General features: G+C 45.4%; 1 protein-coding gene across 1 annotated transcript in view; it reads right to left on the bottom strand.

Annotated features, from left to right (window-relative positions):
* PLXND1 (plexin D1) overlaps nt 1-25,890 on the bottom strand; it is a 124,491-nt gene extending 98,601 nt beyond the window's left edge. The window contains exons 1-8 of the mRNA XM_019504576.1: nt 25,866-25,890; nt 22,095-22,342; nt 15,852-15,983; nt 13,156-13,256; nt 12,611-12,740; nt 10,796-10,961; nt 7,852-7,960; nt 5,044-5,146 (exon numbers count right to left, since the gene is read on the bottom strand). Of these exons, the coding sequence (XP_019360121.1) occupies nt 5,044-5,146; nt 7,852-7,960; nt 10,796-10,961; nt 12,611-12,740; nt 13,156-13,256; nt 15,852-15,983; nt 22,095-22,342; nt 25,866-25,890 (1,014 nt within the window). The remainder of the gene's footprint in view (nt 1-5,043; nt 5,147-7,851; nt 7,961-10,795; nt 10,962-12,610; nt 12,741-13,155; nt 13,257-15,851; nt 15,984-22,094; nt 22,343-25,865) is intronic.
* Nucleotides 25,891-26,246: the final 356 nt, after the last annotated feature.

The following is a 26,246-nucleotide window of genomic DNA, read 5'->3' as shown; positions in this document are numbered from 1 at the left end:
TCCTCTCTTTAGGCTGACAACCTGCAGATCCTGGCCCTACCTAAAATCTTAGCTTGTGTCCCTGACATCTTGTGAATGTTCAACCATAACCTCAAACTCCATGTGGCTGCAGCAGAGCTCTGAAACCCATCACCACCACCACCAAGCCTTCCCTGTCATTTACCTTCTTCATCACTGAATAATAGCTTCTTCCTCCTTGTATTCAGGCCCTTCACCTGGTTCATCAGATTTGACTCAGATCCCTCTAGGTCCTCATTTCCAGTTTATATTTTAGCCTTGTTTAACAGCCCAAAGATACAGGCTTTCCTATGCATTGACAGAGCAAAATCTCATATCCAGGACCTTCTCATCTGATTTCTGGATTACTGCAACAGTTCTCTCCAGCCCTGATCAAGGCAGCTTGCCCTACTCACACCCATTCAGAAAGCTGCTGCTACGATCATTCTCCACCTGTTGCTTTGACCATCTCACCCTGCTCTATGAATCCCTCCATTACTATCCTTTTTTTCATCAAATGTAAACTATTTGTCTTCACTTGCAAGGCATGCAGATCAGGAAAGTGTGTGAGAACGGGTATTTGACTGCAGGCTGCAGCCTGACTGGCATGTTGGCTTGTAGTAATTGTGCATTCACATGCTGGCATACATTGCACATGCATCTTTTAATGATTTGTCTTGTTTAAACTGAAATGTACACCTAGAAAATATCAATCACCAAGTAGCTCTAAATGGCTCTGTCGGCACTGGCTGTAAGCTCAAGAGATGCAAGCTCAAGAGACAACCAAATCCTCAGGGTCCTTACCCAGCTTCTCATCTGTCCCTACCAGGGCAAGTCTCCCATGGACCCTAGAAGGATTCTGGTCTGAGTACAGGCTGAGGCTACAGGCACACAAGCCAGGTACTGTGTGAATTGATGCACCACCAGGTGCTGTCTGTAGGTGCATACAGAAAAGACAATTTCAGCTCAGTCTGGCCCCTGAAAGTGCTCTACAGCTATGACCTAACACAAGTGTGCTGCTGCAGAGCGCTTTAAAAGGGCTCAGTCCCATGAAAATCTGAACCCTCATGGTATTATGGGGGGGCTCCAATCCACCCATTGCACCTGGGTAACCCCCAGAACAAGCTCCCTCCACTCCTTTTCCCCCCTTCCCATTCTGAAAACAGCGTCAGAGCTGGGAGAGGACAGGGGTGTTGCTAGGGGAGAGTGGCGGCAGGCTGCAACCGCTCTAAACAACAGCTTGATTCTCCAACCCCTGAGACCCAACAGTGAACATCTGTTAGGTCCAGGGGATCATTGTAACTCATAGTGCTTCCTTTGAAGCGCCACGGGTTACAATAGGGAGCTGTTCTTCTGTCTCCACTGTTCATGTACACTTTTACCCTCCAGTAAATGCAAAGGAACTTGCCCCATTTTCACTGAGGGTCAGGCTACCTCACTCACCTCCACACTGCAGAGTAACTGAGGTGCTGCCATGTTAAGCCCTAAGCTACCTCACATGAATTGCTCAGGGGCTCATGCCCTCAGCAAGGCCCTCAAATTTGCCCTTCTGGAGGTGACTACCTTTGGCAGCACTGGTCTTGTCTGATTAATTTAATCCTCGGCAATTTAGGTACTGCATTCCCTTGGCGGTACAAGGCTTCCAGAGGCTGAAGAAACTGTGAAGTGAAGCTGTGGTCAAGGGGTCACAGAAGGCTAGGCCTTCCCTTGAGGAGCAAAAGCAAAATGCTCAGGCAGTAGGTGTAAAATGCTCCATGAATGATTTTTTTCTACCCTGAAGGGTGGTAGCATAAAGCCGGGGCTCGGAGTTCCCCTCCCATGTGTATTCAGCCACACAAAACATAGGCTTTGTAATGCACAGAGCCAGCACCTGCCCTTCTTCCCAGCAAGGTGAGAATCGGATCCCATGCAAGCCAAAAGAATGACTCAGGAGTTACACCTGGGCGAGCAGAAGCAGGGTGCGGCCCACAAAAGGGAACTGGCTTCTGAGTGGAGGGACATGCACAAGCTGAATCCTAATCCAATTTAGCTTATCTCTGGATTCCTTTTGTGACCATGTAAGATTGCCATTCGCTGTAACCCCAGGATATGTTCTGTGGGACACTGTGATTGTGTGCAAACACAGGCACGATTATGAACATGATGTAATGGTTTGTTATTTTGGAAATGACTTGCATCTCATATTGGGTGCTGAGACGTGCTGTGTATCCTGGACTGGGGGGTTATTTTTAGAAAAGCAGGCTGTCTGTCTCTGTGTCTGTCTATGCTATTTCTAAGCATCCATCACTGAACCACACAGTCCTCTCTCAGGCAATAAATGTTGGAGGTGGGGTGTAAAAATGGAAAAGGGTCTTCAGGACCGGACCCTCCAGCGAGACAGAAGAAGGGAAAGGCTGTGTGGAGGCATGGTAGTCCGTTCCCTCTTCCAGTGCAGGATTATTCTCTGCAAGATACTTGCCAGTGCTTTTGTTGCTTAGTTTTTAATCCAGATAAATTACTACTGCGAAGGTGTTGAATGCCCTCACCTTCCAGTTTTTGTTCATATGACTCTTTGGGGAATCACTGTTGTTTGTTCCAATAGCGGTGCTTGTTCAGGAAAAAAAAGGCATTTATTCATGAGCATAATGAACTCCACCATCAATCTCCAGTGGAGAGAGAACCCAAGGTTTTCAGCACTGCTCTTCACTGCTTGAAATAAAAGGAATAACTCTTAACCGGTAGCAGGAGAAGACTCATGACCTCTGCAGAAACCAGGCACAAGCAAGTGTCTTGTGAGCAAAAGGAAGTTATTCACTGTTTGCTTTTACTTCTCCTTTTAATATTGCTTCTCACGTGATTTCATCGCCCAATCCCACAGAACAAATAGCACATAGTCCACTAGGCCAGATTTTCAAAGGAGCTGAGCTCCCATCTAGGCAGCAAAACAAATGGCTAGGTTTTCAAATAGGCACAGCATACAGCATGCTGAGCACATCTGAAAGTGCGGCCCTGGGCGACAAGTCATGAACAAAGCCTGGGCTGCGATTTTAAACTGTACAGGAATTACAAACAGCTCAGAGATCTGTAAAAATCAAAATCTCTTCACAAATGGTTCACAATCAGGAAAAAAGGTAAATCTCCCAGGAATATTATTCTCAAAGAATACTTGACCAGCTGTGACCCAACATGCACAGGAAGCCTTTCACACTGTTTTGATATAGAAAGCACTGTGTAAGATAAAGTTGCTTTGTATTCATCATATCTGCTTCACTTGCTTAATGAATTCTCAGTGTTTCACCAACTTCCATAAAGAGAGTTAGGATACAAAGGGATGCAGATGCACAGCAATCAGATCTCTGAGGTCAAGTCTGGAAGGTGAGAATGGAAAATCTGACAGAGAAGCAAGAGTGCACAAAGGTAACAAGCAAAGGGAATCTGAATACACTTGAAAGAGGCTCCCAACACCAGTGCCAAAGAAATATTCAATTTAAAATGTGGAAGCTTGACTTTGGTGTATGGTAGACTGATTGCTGAAAGGCCAATTTTATTTAAATTAACTTCAATTTAAATTTCAGAAGCAGGAGCATGCCGGCTGTCTGTGATCTGGAAAATGGTCTTTTTCTTCTGTAGACCAGCACTCGCCAATATTGCTCTAGCAAGTTAGCTGCCATTTTATTAACGTACCACAACAGCCTAGTAAAACCTAAATGAATTGTAAAGCAGCGCTACATTTATTTTATTGCTTAAGCCCAGGCATCCCAGGATACCTGGAAATAAAGGCATCGCTCCAATTCTGAATGGTAATACAGAGCCAAGAGACAAAGCCTGCTAAAATGACCAGGAAAGCTTAATACTTTCCCTCGAAATACCCTCCACATGGATGACTATTTACCTTGTTATGAATCACACATTCACACACTGCTTAGAGACCCAGAGATAAGCTGAGGAAAGGTGCTGGACTGAAAGCGCACGAAAATGAACTCTCTAGCTATGAGTATAACACAGTATATGCTTTCCTGGCTTTATCACACTCTTATCCCTCCTTCCTAAGCCTTTCTAGGAAGAAGAGGGCAGACTAGCTTCCATTCCAGCACCAAGTCTTACCCCTCCAGCTGCAGCTGCTAACTGCTGTGTGGGTGCCATGAGGTTTTGTAATGCTGACATGTGCCTGGGAAGGGGTATCTGAGACCACAACACCACTTTGCACAGCTCAGTGAACAGCCATCCTAGCATAAACACTTCCAGTTACTACTTGACATGACAGTGTGACCTAACACAGCAACTAAGAACTACTGGGCTCTACCCCCGACTCTGCTACCAACTCTCTATGTATCCTTGGGCAAGTTACTTCACCTCAGTTTTCCCATCTGTAGAGAATACTTATTTGCCCACGGATAGGGGCTACAAAAGTGCTAAATCTATTGCTACTAAATGAAGACAGGTTCAAACAGGTGATTTTGACACCAGAGGTTGTATATTCCATGTCCTAAAGCAGGGGTCAGCATCCTTCTAGGAATGGTGGGCAACTTTTATGAAGTAGCATCCGAAAGTGAGCTGCCACTTCCAACCTGATCACCACACTGCTCCCCCTGGCCACCACCAACTGGTCACCAATGTCCTGGTTTCATGGGCCAGATCCAATTGTTTGGTAGGCTAAATCCATCCTACAGGCCACAGGTTGCCCACCCCTGTCCTAATCCATCCAGACAGTGCTCCACAGAGATAGAACCCAAGAGCGTGCCAGCATACAGAACGCCACTGCTACTGTGCACTTACAGCTTCCCATCTACAAATCACCATGTATGTCACAGAGTGGATAAGCATTATTACTTTCATTTTACACTTGGGAATCTGAGGCAAACCACGATGAAGTGACTTAGCAGCATAATGAAGGCTGAGCAGCAAGTCAGAGACCTTTAATCCTCTCCATTTCCTAAACTGACTTCTAAAGCCAACAGCAACCACTCCCAGCTGTCTTTCCCCCAGGAAAAGGGAAAAAAAACCCCATAGATATGATGCAGCAAAGAGACGACATCATTTCCAACAGCAAAATGTGATGTTCCTTACCTTCACATGTAGAGCATCCTCACACTCTGAGGAATTGGAAACGCAGGTGTATCTCCTGGAGCACCAGTAGCACTTCCATTTAGTCGAGAGACAGTTGGTACACCTGGAATACATAAGATCATCTTTACCTTTTAAAGACTGTGCACATTTTGGTCCTTAAGTGTCAGGTTATAGCTTCACATGTACTTGTCACCACTATGTTGTGCTTTTTATGGTCTGTAGGACAAATCCATTCACTGAAAATCAGCACTGCCCTTTATCTATGAGGACTACAGAGCCACAGAAGGTCCTGCTGAGTCTACAGCAGGACTCAGGCTCAAACTCCCAGCACTAGGAACCAGGGACCAAGCACCAGCTCAGCCCTCCACCAGGCCATAGCTCATGATGGAAGAGTATCAAGAAAGGGGAGGAAGGCCTTCTACCGCTGGTGGCCTTCCTTGCCACTGCCTTCCCTGAACAGCTGTGGCCTGGTGGAGGGCTAAGCTAGTGCTCGAGTCCCAGGGGCAGGGGCTTGGGACTGATTCCTAGCAATCTTTTCCTCTGAGCCTGCCTCAAGGTGGGGAAAGATTTATTTACAAACAAAAAGAGATGGCAATGCCATTAAAAGAGGCCATCCCACACCCTAGGCTCTAGGCTACAGAGAGCTCCTTTGACAACAGATGCTCTTTGATTCTTTCCCTGTTTTAACCATGTTTTTTATGCTAAATTTTTCCATTAAGTCAGGCAAAGTCAGTGCATTAGCTTATTTGCCTCTTGCAATGACTTTGTATAGAGTGGGCATTGGTGTCACAGGGCCCTTTAGTACTTGCACCAATACATTGTGATTCAAACTCGTTAGAGTAGACTCAATTAATCGAGTCTGCTGGACTGTTCTAACCAGAACGCTCTGGTGTGCTGCAGCATCTCATGTATTCAGCTTCCCCGTGATTCAAAATGGTGGCTGGGGCGTTTTAACTAAAGCTTGTCGAACGAGCTTTAGTTAACGCGTCCCTGCTGCCATTTTGAAATGAGGGATGCTGAATACACAAGAGGCTGTGGGATCTCAAGAGCTGCTCTAATTAAAATGCCCCCCAGTACTCACCCCGGAGCATGTGTATAGGTGCCCACACTAACTAGGCTGTGTTGCTCTATCTTTGAAAATTCACGTCAAATTCCAAGGATCAAATCCAGGGGGTAGCCCCAATAAATTGACTGACAACTATGTGGCTGTTCCCATGCAGCTCTGGAAATGTAGAAGATATGTCTCAACCATGCCAAATGTATGGACTGTTTGTTGTTCAACTGTGTCTACGCTGAACTTTTAAAAGCTAGAGGACAAACTTATCCACCCCTGGAGACTATAAGGAGGAGGATGGGAGCCAAGGACAAAGACACTGCTGGTCCTAAAACTGCCTGACTCCCTGCTCAGACTCTCTCTGCTCTCCCCAGTGAGGCCTCATCCATCTTCTCAACCCTTTCTTGACTCTCCCACACCCACTAAAAGTCCCCCGCATCCAGCAGCCAAATAGCCATGTGCTGCTGGCTTAAATCATTGCAGAAAATGGCTCTGGGCTTCAAGCCTGCTTGTTTGTACCCTAGACCCTGCTTCCCGCTGTGACTCCTCCTCATACCAGGGTGGTTTCCAGCTTGAGGTCAGGAACTGGCAGAGGAATGTGTCAGAGGCAGCCATGAGATGATGAGCTTTCTATGGGGAAATGCGGGTGAGCAGATGACAATCCACTGGCATTGGCAATCTGAAGGCATGAGTTCAGCTCTTGTATTTTCTTCTCACAGCCAGAAACCCTGCCTCTCCTCAATAAAGCATCCTCTAGACACCTCCACAAAACCCTAAGATACTGCCCAGGCCCCAAGGGAGAGGACACTTCCAAGGTCTGATTATATTATGGTGCGAAAGTTTCTATAAACTCCAGAGATTCATTTAGATAAAAGATTAAATTAATTTACCCCAGATCCTTCTGTGTGCACCCTTCCCATATATTAGATGCACAAACAGATTAGACAACCAGCACTAAAGACTTGGCTATCAGCCAGCAATCTAAGGGTTAATTAAAAAATCTTTCAAATAAAAATATTATTCATGTTTTTAAAAAATAACAAGAAGCAGCCAAGCTATATCGAAATGTCCAGATGGCTTGAGAAGCTGCTAGGACCCTTTCTTTGTAAATCCCTGGCAAGCCACAGTCTCTATCCTGCCAAAGCCTGCCCAGGATTCAAACGGTCCTGCTGGCAGGGAGACTCCTCTCACTCAATTAACCCCACACAGTAAGGGCTCTCGGACTATGCACACACACTTCTCTGAATTGTTCAGTTTACTCGGTTTCCCTGGTGCAGTGGCGCTTAACCTCTGGCCTGCAGGCCGGATCCAGCACACAAAGCTATGCCATCAGGTCCATGGGGCTCTGCACAGGTCTGGAAATTTGGTGGTGGGGGAACCATGGCAGCATTAATGGCCAGGGGAGCAATTAACACTGCTACAATTCCCCTGCTGCCAAATATGAGGGCCCATGGGGAGACCTGTGGGCTGGATGACATGACTTTGTGTGCTAGACTGTGTAGGGTTGGGCTGGCGCGGAGGGGTTGCACTGGATCACACCTGTGCATTGACCTGGTGAGGAATTTGGTCCATGGACCAGCCCCATGTGACTCATTGGACTCACAGGGCCAGGGAAGTTGAGCTCCACTGCAGTCAGTGCTCAAACCTGAGGCAATGCAGAGCAACCTACTGCTTGTCAACGCTCTGCCTGTTTTCCCACCTCCAGCTCCTCCCTCCTGCTGCTTTAATTCAAGTACATGGAGACCATCACTTACGCTGTCTTGGGGTAAATGTTGCCAGTTCTTTTGCAATCATAGATGGTGAAATTGGTCCAGACGATATTTTTCCCGTTGACTCGGAGTGCAGTTTCAATGATCACGTGGTCTGAAACAGGCAAGCCAAAGAAAATTGGACTGCAAGAGAGGTTCTCTTCAGCACTCAGGCTTAGAGGACACAACAAGCTTCTGAGAAAACAAGCATCCACATCGGTGGTTGTTTTCTCTGGAGTTTCCTCTGGGCTGCCTCACAGAGTTTGGACATACTGTCACCCTTTGCCCTCTGACTTTAAACCCTGTGCTCTCAAATCAAGGCCTTACAACACAGCCATCCACAGTAAGAAGAAAGCTTCAAAACTTTATCAAAACATTCCAAAGCACCATGCAAGTGTTAATTAGCAAAGTTAATTAGCGGCTTTGTCTACACTAGGTGCTAAATGGCATTTAAAAATACATTAATTAAAACATTTCAGTTAACATCTTTTAAACCCCAACTCATTTTCTCAGCAATGACAAATTGGTAGAAAATAATAGAAGATCCCCTTTTTTGACTAGTAACATTTGTACACTACATTCCTCTTGCTGTTTTACTTAATTGCTTAATTTTCTTGCAATCTAACGATAAATGCACCTAGGTGGAGAGTCAATTCTTATTCCTGGAGATGCATAATACATCAATAGCTTGGATTCCAGAAATTAGTTTGGACATTGCTATAAACAAAAATGCAAAGCACTTAATTAACTTGTAAGCTTCCTACAGCCAGAGAGAAGAGCAATGTCTTTTCTTAAACCTGCCTTGCTATGGGTCAAGTTTTTGTGTTGTTCCTATTGAAGTCATCAATAAAAGCTCTGATGGGTTCAGTGGAGCAAGCAGGCCAATACTGAGTGCTTCTGAAAATGATGGCCCTACTTTTCAAAAGCAGTTACAAACTTTGGATGCCTCAGTTTTGAGTAGTCAGCATCAGAAACCTCAGGCCCAGTGCTGTAGCAAGGAAGTTTGGTGCCTGGGGAAAGCCTGCAGCAGCAGCCCACCCTCGCCCTCACCCTCACCCTGCGCACAGATCTGGGGAGCACCCCCCATGCTTACCCGGGGTTGCACATAGAGGTGGGTCCCCCCTTCCCAGCACCCCTCACAAATGAGCTGCTTGCTGCTCTGTCTCACTCCCTGCCCCAGCTGGGCAGTGCCTCTTGGCGCCCCTTTGCTTTGGCGCCCAGGGCAGTCGCCCCGCTCGCCCCTGCCTTGCTATAGTACTGATCAGGCCTGATTTGCAAAGGCAAATGGGCATCAAGAATTCTCACTGGCTTCCAGTGGGACTGTAGATGTTCAGCATTTTGAAAGTCAGGCTCCAGCAGTCTCCAGCTGGGCACCCAATTTTGGAGGCATGCAGAACAAGAGGCCATGCTTGAAGATTTTAGTTTTAGTCTACTGGAAGAAATAGTGTGAAAATGGGATTGGAGTTCCTCAGTTGTCTCAGATCAGACTTTAGCTTTGCTTCAGCAGTGTAATGTGCATATAGGAAGGATGTCAAATAGTAATGTTTGTGGCAGAAGGCCATCTCTGTTTCTCTCCAAAAACTCTGCTCTGTGACAACTTAGTTAGGATAGGCCCTGCAGAGGGTGCACACCTTACCCTATCTCTTTAGGTAACCTGGGCTGGATACATTCCTGGGGGAGGGGGGAAACCTGCTCCCTCTGCCTACGGGACTGGCATCACATACCTGGGTGAGGGGCTCGGGCTCCCTGGGGAGCTAGGAACTGCCAGTCTGCCCAGCAACTAGTGATGCATTTCAAATTGGTTGGCTGACAGCCAACAGGTGCTGGCCTCTATTGGACCAGGTAAATGAGGTCATAAGGGCTATATAAGTTAAGGACTGCCCAGGAGGAAGGGGCAGCATCCATGTGGAAGACTCAGAGAGAGAGAGAGAGAGAGAGAAAAGAGCTGGACCATCTGAAACTTGCTCTCTCCCTCAAAACTCATGATTCCCCCCTCCAGAGGCAATCTCCACCTGCCTCTGGATGATACTTGTGAGTAAGCTACCTGAGATCTAACTAGCTATATAGCTTGCAGAAACTCAGATGCGTGATCAAAGGCTACCCACCCATACCAGTCTGCTCTATGGGATTTCTCTGATATTGTTCTACCCTGTACCCTATTCCAACCCTACCCCTTGTAACCAGTAAAGTTCTCCTTTGTACCTAGCGTGGGAGACTTATTGGGTACGAGTCTAGATTATGCCTTCGGGTCCCCTTGGTTCGGCTGACTAGGGGAGACCACTACTTGTGCTTCCAACTGAGGGAAGCACCCCCAAGTGCTTGCAGTGAGTCAAGCACCCTCAAGGGCTACTAGGCCTGTGTTTCCCAGGGTGCACAGAGCCAGAAACAAGCCCATCCCTGGGTGGTGGCAGTGTTACCCCCTCCAGGAAGGGGTTTCAGCCAGACATGAGGCGCCCCCAGGGAGGCACTCGGAGTCTGGAAGGTGGTCGGGCGCAGCGAGGTGGGTGGCTCAACGCAGGAGCACCCCCCCACTGGCCCGCCACAATGATTACAACTGAAAACATGGTTTGGGGTTTTTTGTGTGGACTCAGGCCTGTAGATTTATGAACCTTGTAATAGAAAACTAAAAAAAAGAGGGCATTTTATACAAGCAGCACTGGCAACTACCTGAATTGGTTTTTAAATTTCATCAGTTAAAAAGATGTTTTTGAAAACACTATCAACTCATGTTAGGACAGTAGAAAGATTTCATGAACATTCAGCAGTGATTACAGCGTGACATTTTATACACTGCTGAAACTGCTTAGCTCTTCTTTTTAAGGTTTTCTATAAATAGCATTATTTGCAAAAAAAATGATCTCTTAGCTGCAGTACCAATAAAACAAATTTAAAAATTGCTTCCATAAAAGAGCATTTGGCATCTGCTAAAAGTTAGTTCTTTGTTACATACCTTGATTGGGTGGGAATGCTGGATATTTCTCTCTTGGAAAAAGATCACAATAAATTATATCATTTGAGGCAGCTCTGGCTACTGTGTAGATATTATTTCCATAATCACAAAACATCTCTGTTCCGTTCAGCATTGGGATACTTCCATTTAGTTGGATTATCGTGCCCTAAATTTGGATGAAAAGTTCAATTAATGCTATAGCAATGACTATCGAAAATGATTACAAGACTTTGATGAGGTTATTTAAGCTCCTTAAAAACTAACCAGCTCAGCAAAAAAAATCTACTGCACATGAGAAATTGCCATAGTAATACAAACTTTGCCACTATAGTTTCCTGTTCTTTCCATAGCAAATATATAGGGTATATTTATAGTCTGAAATTAGAAACGAACCATAGGATTTCTTTATCCATATGGGTGCTCAAACACAAACACAGCTAAGCCGGCGTGTCGCTATGTAACTCTGAATTGCTCCCCTTCTATTATATTACCTGCTCTGCCATCACATCTTGATTTTCAGGCTGGTACCAACCTGTATAATAGGCACATGCCAAGCACACCCATCTACTCCCACTGAGGAGACCACGTAGTTCGTGGTCTCCCCACCACACATGAGAGATGAGTTTCTCAAGGAAGGTAAGGGAAGCAGGCAGGGCAGCTGTGCTAGGTACGCCATTCTGGCTGGAGGGCTGATGGTTTCCATAGGGCAATCCAAGCATATTTTTCTTGGTTCATTTTCTATTTTGAATGTTGATGCACGAGCAGCTCAAGGAATGCAAGGCTTCAAGAGAGGCACTTTTCTCTTGTACCTGATCTTAAAACAAGGACTAACTTCTTCACAAACAGAACTCCACTGCAGCCCTAGGGTTACACCAGCAGACAATCTGGCTCCTTTAAAAGGTTTTTCCTTTTTGATACCAATGAGTCTCCTGTGGTTTTTGTGGATATGGCCAAGCTCAAACTGGTCTCTGAACGCTTCCCCTGAGCTGTGGGGAAGCTCAGTGACAGATGCAAACTCTGAAGCACTGCACTGTCTCTAAACATCACTAGACACAAGTTTGCTGAAGATCCAATACTGTGATGAAAATGAGATGCAGACAGCCACCCTTCAACCCTGTTGTGTCTAGGCATGGAGATGCAAAGCCAGAACTTGTGCATGAGCTTTTCATTCACTGAAAAAATAGTTTTTGGGGCAGAGAGAGAGAGAGTTTTATAAAAAAATTTTAAACAAAGGACAGAGCCAGTGAGGACACCCTGGAAGCACCTTAAGCTGCTGTTCTGAGCATGCTGGACACACAAGCTTTGAGCCTGATGCTAACGGTGCTTCCATGACATTCTCACCCCTCCTGTCCAGCACAGAGAAAGAGTTTGTGGGTGAGGCTGATTTCCTCATCAGTACAACGGAGCACTCTGCAGCTGTGCTTTGAATACCTAAAGTGACTTAAAAGTCTAAATCCTATCTTCAGAAGGGCTTTATGATTTAACAGTCCTCCTGAATGTGTGCCTGTGGGAATAAATCACTTTTGAAAACAGAATTTAGGAGCTGTTAAAAACTTTGCCTCAGTCCTGCAGTGTAAATAATGCTGAGGATCCTCAACTGACCAGTCTCACAGCTAGAAGCAAAGCAGTGGAAAGTCACTGGCACTGACAAGAACATCAGATGGGACCAGTCCGGCAAAATGGTTGTGCAGCTTCCAACATGCCTAGAGCTCCTGTTCTAAACTGAGTATTTGTGAGCATATTTGTGAGCACTGAGCATAGACTGTGCGCCAGGACCTACAGCACGTTATTTATTAGTGTCTACATTAGACATACCGAGTTCGTGTCATCAATATTAATTTCAGATGGCAGGATGGTCATAGAGGGACAGCGCTCCACACCCTCACTTGCACTCGTCCAGAAATTTGACTCAGCAGAATTCATACATTCGTGCTGCAGGGAGCACCTGAAATACAGACAGATGCAATGTATGGTAGCACATCGTCAGAACAGTTAAAAAACTGCTGTGATAATTATAAACAAGATCCTAAGGTAATCTCGAGTCCTCTTCCCAGTTCTCCAACCCCTAGATTTGAGCTGAATACGTCTGGCTCTATTTAGTAGATATGATCCCCATGATATGAAAAGAGCACTCCTGTTAGCATCAATAGGAACTATGCACATCAGCTGGGAAGAGATTAGAGTGCACTGACTGAATCTGGAACAAGAGAGAATAATAGCTGTGGGTGCATGTTTTGACAAACTAAGGAAGATGGGGCAAATGTTACAATCCTCCCATGCCTTTACAACTAATCAATATTTGACTGGCTTTGTTTGAGCAAGTCTCCTAGGTATGCACCAACAGAAGACACAAGTCCTACCTGGTCTCCATTGTGCACCATCCACAATATGCATCAGCTGCCGCCAGGCACTCCGTGCAAGTTGCATATTGGTTACAGACAGCCACCTTCACCCGGGTCATCTGTGCAACAGACCTTTATTATTTCCAAATACTTTAAGATGTCATCAAACAGTTAAAATTTTGGGGGTGCACTCACCTCTTGGTAAGGGCAAGGAAACCCCTTGCGAACAGTAATGAGCAGTACAAATGGCAGAAGCAGTCTTTTAAATTCAACTAGGCAAAGCACTGAGAAATATGCAACAGGGAGCAATTCTGCTCTGCTGGGGTCATGGGCAGACTCTTGCACTACTCTGTTCCACGGTGCTGTGAATAACAGGAGCTCTGTCTAGAAAGGCCTTTGTCCCTTGTCATCCCGTTTTTGGGGACAACAGCAAGACAGGAGACATTACAGCAATTGTGGTTTGATGATTTAGAGGAGACATTTTTTACTGTTATTTCATCTTGTATCTCTTGGTTACCAATGTGAAAAGCTCAGTTTTCATACTTCCTAGACAGCGCTGAGCAATGTTTGCATATTTACAAAATGACCAGAATTTTCCTGGGAATGCAAAAAATCCGTTTGCCAGGCCATACAATCTCTGTATGTGCAAAACTGTTAGAGGAACCTCTGCTGACTTGTTCTGGAAGAGCCATTTGCTCTGCCTCGGGCTGGAGGAATGAATTTGCCTATCCTGCCTCGGGCTGGAGGAATGAATTTGCCTATCTGCTTTCTCTCCTGGATTCGAACCCCTCAGGTAGGGAAGGATGTGTGTAATGTGTTAATTTAGGGGCTGACATGGCAAGGTGCTGACAGCGCTCAGATCTCAGAAGTCACTGAGCACCCCACACAAGTGGTCACTCAGGCCAGCACCTCCTCTCATTATCCTCTGTGGTTTTCTGCCCTCGCATATGTGGTATGCAGCCTCCTCCACACACGCATTAAGTTTCCCAACATGTAAATTCTGCTGGAAAAGCAAATGGACCTGGCCTAACGGAAAGGAAAAGCTCAATCTGAGCCTTCAATCAGACAATCTGAGGCCCTGGCCTGGGGGTTTTAACTGGCCCAGGATAAGGCCCACAGCATGTATCTGTGTGTGCTGGGAAGTGCTTGTGAAATGTGGGAAGGGTCTGAGGTCTTAGTTAAACAGGAACTCTGGGAAAGTTGTGTCAAATGCTAATGACCAGTCTCCTGGGAATTAGGGCAGGAAAATATCACTCTGAGGTATAAAAGTAGTGGTTGTGCATCTCTTTCATCAGATAAAAATGCAATTTGGGGCAGAACGGCAGCAAGCGCTGAACTCTGTTCCCCCTCAGCCAGTCACATGACGGATGGCAAACGCAGACCTCATGCTTGGAGCTGCTGGGAACTATTTACCATTCTTCAAAGAAAGGGCTTCCTTCCTCCAGCTCAGCGTGTAGGTTGGTCAGTCCTGTGAAACCTGCCCTCAGAATCGGCTCCTCTCCACCCCAAGAAAACACTTTAAGTGACCTGTTAGAAGCATCCTTAAAGTTTCTAATCAAGGCTTGTTCAGCTTTCTGTCAAAGATCAGTATCTACTTAGTTCTGCCTGTCTCACAGGTGATTGCTTAAAGTATGTTCCCCAGCATATTGTATCTTTACCTGTATAGCAAGGGGTGAATCAATTTGTGTAACAGGAAACACAAACCCTTGCCCCAAACTCCAGTGAATTATTCGGGTTCAAGAGTTTGGTGAACTTTTATTCATTTTTATTCAAAATGGGGCTGGCATGAATTATAACTCAACCCCCCTGAAACCTGAGAAAGTTCAGACCCACAACTAAATTTTGCTCTTGGATCTGGTCTCCATAACTAGCTGAAACAAAACCTGGAGAATGGAACATTTCCCAAATTTTATAACCCCTGGATCTGCACTTCGAAGCTCAGACTTCTCAATACATTTTCAGGGTTTGTTCAGCATTCCCAGGTTTTGTTCAGTTTCTGTATTTCCAAGTTCTGTCTGGATTGAAACACGAATACAAGATCATTAGGCTGTGCTCAGACTATTTCTAGCCTGGCCAACAGGAAATGGCACCAAAAATCTCACAAAGAAGTCTTCTCCTGTGTTACTTCTAGCCCATACATGCAAACCCGAAGGCAGAGGTAATTTTGGAAAGGTTTGCGTCATACTTTGAAGGGATTCCTGATCTGTACCAAATTTCTAAGCCAGCCAAAATCCTTCCAGTCGGGACCCCACATACAGACCATACCCAAACAGTAGCATGTGTTTGTTTTCCCACAGTTAACAGGAAACTTTACTATCCCTCCGCTGTTCTGCATTACTATTGCTGTGCCCACAAGGATAGCCAAACTGGGGCAGCTTACTCCTAAATGACACACAGCTAAATCACCTAATTTAGTTTTAACTTACTAAAAGATAAGGCACAGGGACAGTTACCGCAAAACATCTAAGGCACAGTATCTCTGTCCCTGCACATGCAGGAAACTGCAGACTTAGAGGAATTAGGTTCCTTGCGGGCTCATCACCCCATCTAACGCTGCCCCAACTGGGGTCCTGATCCCTAATCTGGAAGCTGCTGGGTTAAATGTTTTCCAAGCCTGCCCATCACTGATGCTAAGAGAACACCAGCTAATGCTGGCTGTAAAGTCAAACAGACATTGCCAAATGGCTAATTTACCTGGAGACTATGAGTCTTACCTGATAGGATGTCATGAGATAGAGGTAGCTGGAATCGGAAGGATCGAACTGCATGATGGGATGGACAGGCTCCCCATAGGCCACTGAAATTGACTTCCTGCTGACAACCTTCATAGCTTCATTCAGGTTGATCTAAAACAAGACATGACTCATTGAGATCATTTTCCAGTGTTAGGGGGGAGATGAGGGAACTAGCAAGGCTTTACATTTCCACAGCATCTTTAATTCCACAGTGCTTGTAAACTGCACACGCACAGCTTCCCTGGAGTACAGGGACCTCCAGGGTGGAGGGAAGCGACTCCCTAGCACACAGAACATACAGGAGGGGCAAAGAACTACTGCCAGGGGTGAGCAAATCCCATCTCCTGTGGGAAACACCAAGGACTTCCTGATCTCCAGCTACTGCCTCACATCCAATGCTCCTGTTTAGTAAACTTTCTTCAGTGGGAGGAAGAAGATCCTGCCACTATAATGACTTGCAGCCTTTGCTTCTGATGTCAGACCGGGAGATTCCCTCTCACTACAGCAGAATTACCCCTGAAGAACCCCAGTGCCGGTGAAACCAGAACTAGCCCCTCATCACAGGTACAGGGACATTATTATTGAGAAGCATTTTACTTGCAAATCTTTATTAAAACAGAGAAGATCAGTGAAGTTTCTGCATAAAAGGGGATCTTCTGTTCCCCGTGTGAGTCATGCATGCACACATTCCCGACCGAAAGAATCTTAGCTCAAGTGAACCACGACAGCTATGGGAAAGTGAACTGGAGTGTACTCTGTCTCACGAACCCCAGCTAAACTGTGGGGAATGATGGAAGAGACAGATGTGCATCAGACAATCTTTCTTGTCCCAGCAGGTTAAATGAGGAGTCGTGGAGCGGAAATAACAGAGGGGCTATGCAGCTTCATGGGATGGCTATTGTTGGTCCACAATCACACAGGAGGCAGGGGGAGTTCCTGCTTTACTCCTTGCAAAGTAAGTGTGCTCACAATGAGGACTAAGTGTGCTCCCTTCCTGGGGTCTGGCTTCATGGAAAACTCAAACAATGAATCAAAACATGAGCATTATTAATTCATATTATTTGTGTTCCAGCAGCAGCCAGAGGTCCACTTGACACCAGCATCCCTTTGTACTAGGTCATGTATACATTTACGTGACAACTTATTACCGGAATAAGTTAAAACAAAGTGTAGGACAAGGGAAATGCTGCTACTGCCATTTTATGAGGGACTAATGGACTTGTCAGAGGTCACTCAAGAAGTCTGGGAATGATCTCCTGACTCTTAGCTCAGTGTCTTAGCTATAAAAACAGCATTTTCTTCTTCTAGCAAAGTTTTCTTTCCCAGCTTTAGCCGTTCCTAAGGGGTTTTACCTTGCAGGGATCTCCATTCCTAGGTTCCTGTGCCTCACTGCCCTTGTCTGCAGTAGATTTTTTGCCCTCACAACATTTCTATGATTGCTCCGCAATGGTTGAGCCCCACCAGCAATTGGACTCCCAGTTCAGACAGGGCATCAGAGCTGCCAACACTGTTGCAAAGGTAGGAGACTCAGAGCAGGGCTGGATGACACACAGGTGGCTCCTAATCTACACAGTGTACCGTTTCCACCACTGCAGGTGCATGATGTTACCGTGTATATGAGTTTGAATAGGCCAAAGGGTATGACCCCATTCGGCACAGCATTGCACTTTCTGAACTGTACCTTTTCCACAGAGCGCTGGATGTTATCGATGCAGTAGTCACGGGATCTTCTGACTCTCCATTTAAATCATAATAGAGTATAACTTTCTCCAAGCACTCATTACTTGCTGTATGTCTATAGATTGTGGCTTTGTACAATAAGAAATCATCTAATTTTCTGAAGTACCTACACATTTGTTTTTTGTCTCTCTTATAAAAAGACCTGTAACAGTCTTCAAAAGAACCAAAACATGAAGGAATGAATCTTTTCTCTTTATTTTCCAGTACTCAGCAGCATGAGCTGCAAGCAAAAACATTGCCTATCTCAAAAATCATAAGTTAAGGTTTATGGAGACATTATGATCTTCCCAAATTGGGTTCTTGTTCTGCAAACAGTCAACCTCTATCTGATGCTTTCATCACTGCTTTCTTTATTATGTACCATAGATTCCAGATAATCAAAACTTGACGTCTTTTCAATAGCTTCTGCATCAATAATTCCCTTGTTATTTGGGTCATGTATCTCATTAATCATTATGATTACTACCATGCAGTACTAAACCTTTCCTGACACTGATTTTTTTTAGTTTGCTTAATATTCTTTGTTATTCTGCATTTCCACAAATGAATAAAGTATCATCTGCAGACCATATGATGGTTATATGACAGCCTGCAAATTCAATTCTTCCACAAAATCTTATGATCCTTCTCTTATTACTGACCTAGTATGTACGTTGAAAAGTTGAGGAGACAGCATGCATCCTTGGCAACCACCACAGCTAGTCTTAAACCTTCTTGCCAAACCCACTGATGTTTTTACTGATGCTGGTTGGCCAATACACAGCGTTATTATCAGTTCCACAATGTGCCTAGGAAATCCCATTTCACACATCACTTTCTGACAGTATTTCATGATCAACACAGTCAAAGCCTTCTGCATAATTGACAAAACAGACACAAAAAAGTGATACTCTATTCAGGACGTTGTTCAATATCTGTAAGCTATTGATTTGGTTCTTTGTTCCTCTACCTTTTCTGAAACCAGACTTTCTGATGCTGCTTTCTCTTCCATTTTCTTGGAGATTTTACTTGTGATAATATTAAGTAAGATGTTCTTTGTGTGGCTTATAAGGCTGATGGTGCGATCATTCTTGCGCTTTCATAAGTCAACATTTGTGAGGACTGGCATGAACACAGCAGTTCCAATCTCAAAGTCAGGCTTTAGAGCCCCACACCTTTCTACACAGCCTCCTCTATACCACCTTTTCCCGTCTTCCAGCTTCCCCGAGTGCTGCTGGTATGTAATCAACACCAGGTGGCTTCCCATCCTTAATTTGCCAAAACACATCTTGCATCTCTTCTTCAAGGAGTCGGGGCTCCAGTAATCAGCTGCTTCCTTTCTCTTGGGCCTTGTTGTTCATTCTAATTCCAGCACATGACGTTCTGCAGCGGTCTGCCCGTCTTCCTTTTATATCTTCACTTCCAATCAATGGGAGACCACATCACTACTTTATGATGGACAGGGGCCCTTTCTTTTCCCCTGTTAGCTGTTACAGAGTATTGCAAGTATATTTTAGCTTATTCTTGAGGGGGTGGGGTTTATTGTTCCGCATCTCTATTCAATGCATGATGATTTATCCCACTATAAAGTCTTTCTCCTTTAACAACCCACACGCTATTAGATTCCCTAGACTATCTAGTCCTTTGGCTTTGACCTTTCTGTGTTCTTTCACTAGATTTTCTGCTATTCACAGTGGCTTCTGCTTTATTTGTTTCGGGTATGTCTTTCAGCTAGCTTCTTCAATACCTGTGTTATGTCCTACCAACACTGAAAAACGTGTTGTTCATCTCCCATTTATAACAAAAAAGGTTTCAAGAATTGTTATCTCAGCTGAGCAATAGAGCAACATTTTAGGGAAAAAGGGTGGAGTACACATTGTCAGAAAGATTTCTTACACTCCCAGCTTGGAGACAGCTGGAGCTAACCTGGCTTACCCAGAGAGAAATTCCACCAAAATACCTCTTAACTTCTGAGTTTTTACGCCTGGCATCAGGATGAGTCAGCATAAAACTCAACGCTCCTGCAGTGGGTGATAGGCTCTGTCATTCTTTTCCATTACACTACAAGCTTAGCTGCTTTACAAGTCTTGTTTTCTCCCCTAATGACTCTATTGAATGTGGCACAGATAATGGTCCCCGTGAAGTGCCCTTCTGCAGACTATTTGATTAATTCCCCATACGACTGGCAGTCCTAATTGCTGCTAGGAGAGCCGGTCAAGCGCCACTTCTGCCCGTTTGCTGTCTTTTCTTGGACAGCAAATCTGAATGATAACTCACAAAGTATCTTGTATCCCAGGCTAAATAACAAGGAGCCCTGAAGGTAAAAAGGCTTCTGGTTATGCAGCTGTGCTGTAGAATTAGATTAGAGCTATCTGAGCAAATTATCCTAGTAAAGAATAGCCAGGAGCCTCTCTCTAATGGAGACTCGGCAGATAAGGCTCCTTTTTCTGATATGATAATGGAAGCAGAACTGTTAATACTGTGTGAACAGGAGCTGCGCTGCGTGTGGTATGTGTTTCCCTCTAGGCCCTGTGCACCTGGCCATGATGTCAGCTTCCTACTTCCCTGTTGTATTACCTGCCCCTCTAGGCAGAAACCAGAGTTTTTCTGTTATATTTTCCCACTTTTCTGCCAGGAGCAGTTGGAAGCAATGAGAGAAATTGGATTGGTTTTCTTTTCCCCATGCATTTTGATCCAATATGCCCCATTACGTACTAGTACCTCCAGGCTGAGATACAGCAGATTCCAGCCTCATCTCTCCTCCAGGGTCTCTTTCTCCTCTATGAACTTACTGATGCAGGGATTATACCAAATTGCTGTGATTGGTTAGAATTTAAACTTTCCTTTGACAAACCCCAAACATTGAGGTGACTGAAATGCTGGCCCTGCATCTTGGCTCTTGATCAAGGCTATTGCGTTGCTTTACATTGCCTTGGGTATATGGCTTGAAATAGAGCAATTAGGTATATTATATGCTTGGATTCACACCTGCTGTGGAGTTTAACATTGGAAAGGTGCCCCTCAGTGAGTCTTCTGTCTACACAGATCTTTTATGTACCATCAAAGCAAGTGAAGATCTTATTAGAGGGCACTGCTAACAATTAAATGCTGTATAATAACATTTCAAGTGCAGGCTTTTAATAAATGCCTCCCAATCATACTGTAGACTTAAATACCGATTAACAGATAGCAATTACCAGGCAATGTACATCACATATAGATTAAAGCAGCAGACAATTACTTCTTTTTTGTCAAATGAAAACCTGTGCTCAGAGTGAGCTTTGTCAAGTGATGTCTACTGCAATGAGTACAGTGCAGAATAAATGTGGTTTACTAAAATTCCCGAATACAGAGCTCCTTATACACAATGTAAGATGCAGCATGGGTAGTAAGTCACCCTGCCCAGCCAATGGGTCTCAGCCTCAAATGGGAAGAGACACATCTGAGGGTAATATAGTTCTCTTCTTGCTGAGGAGGCCAACAAGGGCACCGACTATGATAGGGAGCTGTGCACATCACTTTTTTGTGGGTAACTGAGCCATGGATTGACCATTATTCCTTAGAGACTGTCAAACAGCTTTCAAATAATCACAGAAATAATGCTAGTGCCTTTCAGCCAGGGATCTCAAAGCAACTTGGCCACATTGCCTGAGCCTCACAGCCACCTCTGCAGGAGAACATAGATTCATAGATGCTAGGGTCAGAAGGGACCTCAATGGACCATCGAGCCCGACCCCCGCCAGTGTTTAACATAGCAGTTTCTTAACAGTGTACAGCAGAACATAGCAGTTGTTTAACAATGTACAGCACTACTACAAAATGTGTTTATGACAGAAGCAAATGCTCTGCTATCCAGAAGCAAAACCTGAAACTACGGGGGGAATTTCAGTGACAAGAAGGAAAGTACCAGAGTAGGCTTTTAACCAGGATGCAAGGAGGGACAATTCCACTCTCATAAAAAGTCTCTTGAGATCTTTAATACCCACATGTGTTTGGGACCTCTGTTTATGCAGCATAGAAAAGATGACACCTCCAGCAGTGCAGTGCCCTTCAACGTTATACTGGGACTGAACCACTAAAACCACTTCCTGCTGCCTCCAGGAGCAGTTTGGCAACCTCCTGTCCAAGAGCTGAGCCAGCTGGACCTACCAAGCTCGTGAGGTCAGAGAAAACAGTTGTGTACAAGGGCCTGGCAACAATATTCAGATACTGTCATCCAATAGATCTGTGTGATAGAGCCATATAGAAACAAGAGTGTTTGAGGCAAAAGGCACCATATTATGGTGCCAACCCCTCAGCCTTTAATTCCCCCAAGCATGGGTGCCAAGTACATGGGGGTCTGAAGGCCCTCGACCCCCTCGGGAAGAGGGATGTCACTTGAAATGTGTAAAACTTTTCATATGTCCATCATCTTAAGCCTGCCAGCCCCCAGCCAAAATAAAAGTCAGTGTCTATGCCCCCAAGTCCTTAATTCTTATCTCTTGAGTAACAGGCTACTTTTACCTTCAGGAGTCCTCCGTTTGCTGTGCCCAGAAACACGACGGTGTAGTTATTGACGCTGGCAACTGCCACTGAAGTGAGGCCATGGTACTTGAACACTGGTGTTGCCTTTAAGGGTTTCAGGATGGCCAGAGGGTGCTGGAGGTGGGCTGCTCCGCAGTCTAACTGTTCTGACTGCAGCTGCAAAGAAACAGTCGTGTCAAAGTGTTGAAGCAAAATAAAACCGTTCTCGCCGGGAATATTCTTTTTGGCTCAGGTTAAACAGTCTACCCTGGGCTCCATGCTGTATACGGGGAAACCTTAGCACTAAACATTAAGCAGGAGAATATAAATGAGTGGTTACAGTCGGGAAAATACCTATAATAGTGACACCTTATTTATCTGATCTGCTCTCTGGGGCACAAAACCGGACCACAAAGGCCAAGCAAATGGATTTCTTTTAGCATGACCTGTAGGAACAGAATCCTTCTGCTCATGACGCAGGATATCAACAGAGCAGCTTGCCTGCAGCTCCCTTGCAAACCCCAGTGTGAGGGATTTGGGGAGTGTATCTGTACAGTAATAGATCCACGTGACACAGCCATATACCTTAACAGACTCTGCAACCAGCTGTGGCAATTGAGCAGAGGGGCCCAATGACGCACACAAAAGGGGAGACCCTTGTTTAGCCTTCCGCATTACTGGAATGCCAGTTCCGCTGTCTTTGAAAACTTCCCCAAGATTTGTCCCTGTGGATCATATCTCCAGACTTTACAACCAAACCCAGACCCTGGGCTCCTCCTGCTAAAGACAACGGTAACATTTCAATTTGCATCGCTGGTAATAGCAGTGGAGCCCATGTTTTCACTGTGAAACATAAATGAGAGGGATCTGGATGCTGTTCACGCATCATCAAATTTATCAGCTAATGTCCAATTAAAAAACAGGAGACGTCTGGCTGGATTTTCACAATCCTGGTGGAGTTTGTGGAGTTGGGCAGGTAGAAAACTCACTCTGACTTGTTAGTGAAGCCAATGTGAACAGAGAAGTCCCAGATCGAGAAAAACTGGAAGGGGCCCAATCAGGTCAGTTTTAGAATGACTTTTTAATGATTTTTGCCAGATTTGAATGTGTTGCAAGTGAGTTTTCCTCAGTGCTGAGGGTCTGTCTCTTAAACGGATCATTTTTATTGCTTGTAAGCACTACAATTTGCTAATGTATGCTGACTTAGTAGTTGCAGCCCATTATAAAGTACAGTTTTGGGGGTTTAACACTGTGGAATGAGCAGAGTTTCACCAGGCTGGAAACTGCTTGGACCCTAAATGCAATATTTTTCTCTGTGTCTCCTAATCATAAAAGGCTAAATGGAAATCTTCAAACATAGGGATCTGAAATACCATCTTCCTGTAAGATCCCACCTGCAGGTGTGCAAAGTGGTCAGGAGGGGGAGAGACCCACCTATACAACCTTTGCTGAGGTTCTGAGGACTGTAAATTTAGGGCTTGATCTTGCTTCTGCTTAAGTCAAATAGCAACACTTTGTCTGACTTAACTGAGCCAGATCCAGATAAAAATCAGTGAATTAAACAAAGCCACAGCAGAGTCATCCGTGGTGCAAGTTCCTGTTCACAGACAGCAGGACTGAACTACCAGAAATGAAAAGCAGCAGGCCACTGGAGCAACCAAGTAGATGTGACCAGCGGGACAACAGATTTTAATTCTTCAGGGTGCTGAGGATCCTGAAGCAGCCCTGGGGCATACTAAAACTCTGGGTTAGAAACCTGTTACCATCCTACTTTCACAGAGTCAAAAGAGAACATGAGCTGACAATCGCTGGATTGAAGGGAATGATGTGCATCATCTGTACAGCTTGTTACCCTCAACAGCCTTTACCACTGCTCTCCGTTCTGCAGTCCCACAGGCTGGAGGCTCTGCTTTAAACTGTGTGTGAAGGAAATCCAGCCGTGTAACTTAAACACAGAACAAGTCTTACACAACTCGCCTACCTCCCATCAACCCCCACACACTGCCTAGCCAGGGTGGCTGCCTAACCACAAGATGGCAAGGAGCCCTGCGAGGAAAGGAATCTGCTGTGGAGCTTCCTGACTCAGGGTTTCTCAGCCAGGGAGAGTGACAGCGCAAACAGTGCTGCAGAGGCACATAACTGATGCAGAAGCAGACTGGGTCACACACAGCAATGGGACAGGGCTGGGTCGTAAGTCACTGCCAGACCTCGGCTTCTCTCAGGCTCCCTGAACAGCTCTGTGCAGTACGACTTCGCGGCCAGCTTGGCAGCGCATCTGCATTCTGGAGGTCTGCATGGCTTGGGCAGTGACACACTGAGGGATTGGGCGTGCAGGGCAGGCTCCAGGGAAAACAGAGCAGCAGCAACCACCACCTCTGCACAGACAACATCAGCATGCCCCTTTCCCCCCTGCTGCCAGCCTCCAGGTGCCTAAAGGAGCCAAAGGAGATTGGCACAGCACTAGCTTTGTGCTGCACTCCCAGCCAGGTCCACTCTGAGCTGTGGATTACAGGTAGCACAAGCCTGAGACTCTCCGTCTTCAGGGAATCGGAGCACTAAGTGCCCCCAGCTCAAACAGTGCAAGTCAGTCACCAGAAGGCATGAGACTCCCTTAAAAGATATGTATGTTAGAGGCTAATTTTATTTGTCTCTGGCACAAGAGCTTTCAAGCTTTGCCCCACCATTGCAAGGGGAAAAACATTTCTGTGACCGGAAACCCAAGATATCCTCAAGACAGCATGACTCATGTCTAAGTACTGGCAATGCTGGCATGGGTTTTCAAGTGCCAGAGGACGTTTCACTGCCCCTTCTTCCTGCCACTGCGCCCAGGGGAAAGAACAGCAGCCACACTACCCCCTTCCAGTGCCTGGATCAGTACTGAGGTGGGAGGGCTGAGCTGACAGTCGGTGAAACAATCACCACTGAGGTTATACTCACGGCTGACTAGGCTCCTAGTAGAGGTTAGGAGGAAGTAAAAATTCCACCTCATTGTGCTGTTTTGGGAAGCCTGGTTCAGGTGGGCAGCCTTCCTTACCTTTAGCCAAAGTGTAGAGATGAGCAAACTTAAGTAAGGAAAGGACTGCACACATTTGGTTTTTGCTACAAAACCAAAAACTTGGTTAACCCTGTAATGTTGTTTTGGCATGCATGGGCCCAACACCCAAGTCCAGAGCGAGTTCTGTCTCGAGTTCTGAGCCCAGGGATTCCCCCAAATTATAGCTCCATGTAGAAAATACATCAAGTCAGTGATTTCACCTCCAAACACAGCTGGTGTTTTTCAGTGGAGTTTCATTTTGAGCTTTTGGTCGAACCTTATGCTCGAAACATTCCTCAAAGGGTTTCTGGGACAGAAAAGCTAAAACTGCAAAGGAGGACACCAGGCCAGAGACGCACCACAATCCAGGAGTTTAATCTGCCCTGCTCCCAAATCCTAAATCTCTGGAGATTTAGAGGAACAGAAATGTAGACCCAAACTCTGGGCCTGATTTTCCTTTATTCTGTCCTTCATCTTTTCACTTACAGCAATGCAAAAAGGGTATAAAAATCTCCCATTTTGACATGCTGACATATTCCACTCACTTTGTACAGCTGTGAATAACACTACAAGGAGAAAAGGCAAGAAACAGGAGAAAAGGCAGGAAACCAGCAGCCTCCATGTATTTCAGGGCCAACTAAAACATGGCCTCTTGGGCTCATCTCTTGTCCAAGACAAAGTAGTCATAGTCACCCAGCAGCCTCCCTTACATCAACCCTGGGGGTCTCCTCTCCCACCTACCACCAGCATGTAGAGGCCCATCTGGGCTCACGCCACTTGGTCAGTTCCTCCACACCTCCAAAGTTTATGTCCCTTTTACCCTGACTGCCCCATGACTCCCCTTGTAATTTCTCCTCTACCAATGTGAATGGATTCAATCAAGTTCAAATATCACAGCACTAGCACTGTTAAAAAAATCCCTGGTGACATCTCTACAGCAGCCTTTATGAAGCGATTCACATGATTGGTATGTTGCTAGACCCATTACAGCATCATCTGAAGTGTCATTTTCCTTGCTCATGTCAAGAGAAATAGCAATTGTACTGTCACCTTCACTGAATGTTGGTATGTGGCTACACAGTTGACATCCTAAAAAAAAGGAAGGAGTGGCACAAATA

The sequence above is a fragment of the Gavialis gangeticus genome, unplaced genomic scaffold, assembly GCF_001723915.1.
Source record: "Gavialis gangeticus isolate Ggan-Ray unplaced genomic scaffold, GavGan_comp1, whole genome shotgun sequence".
NCBI classification, from domain to species: Eukaryota; Metazoa; Chordata; order Crocodylia; family Gavialidae; genus Gavialis; species Gavialis gangeticus.
This window is presented reverse-complemented; position numbering and strand designations above follow the sequence as displayed.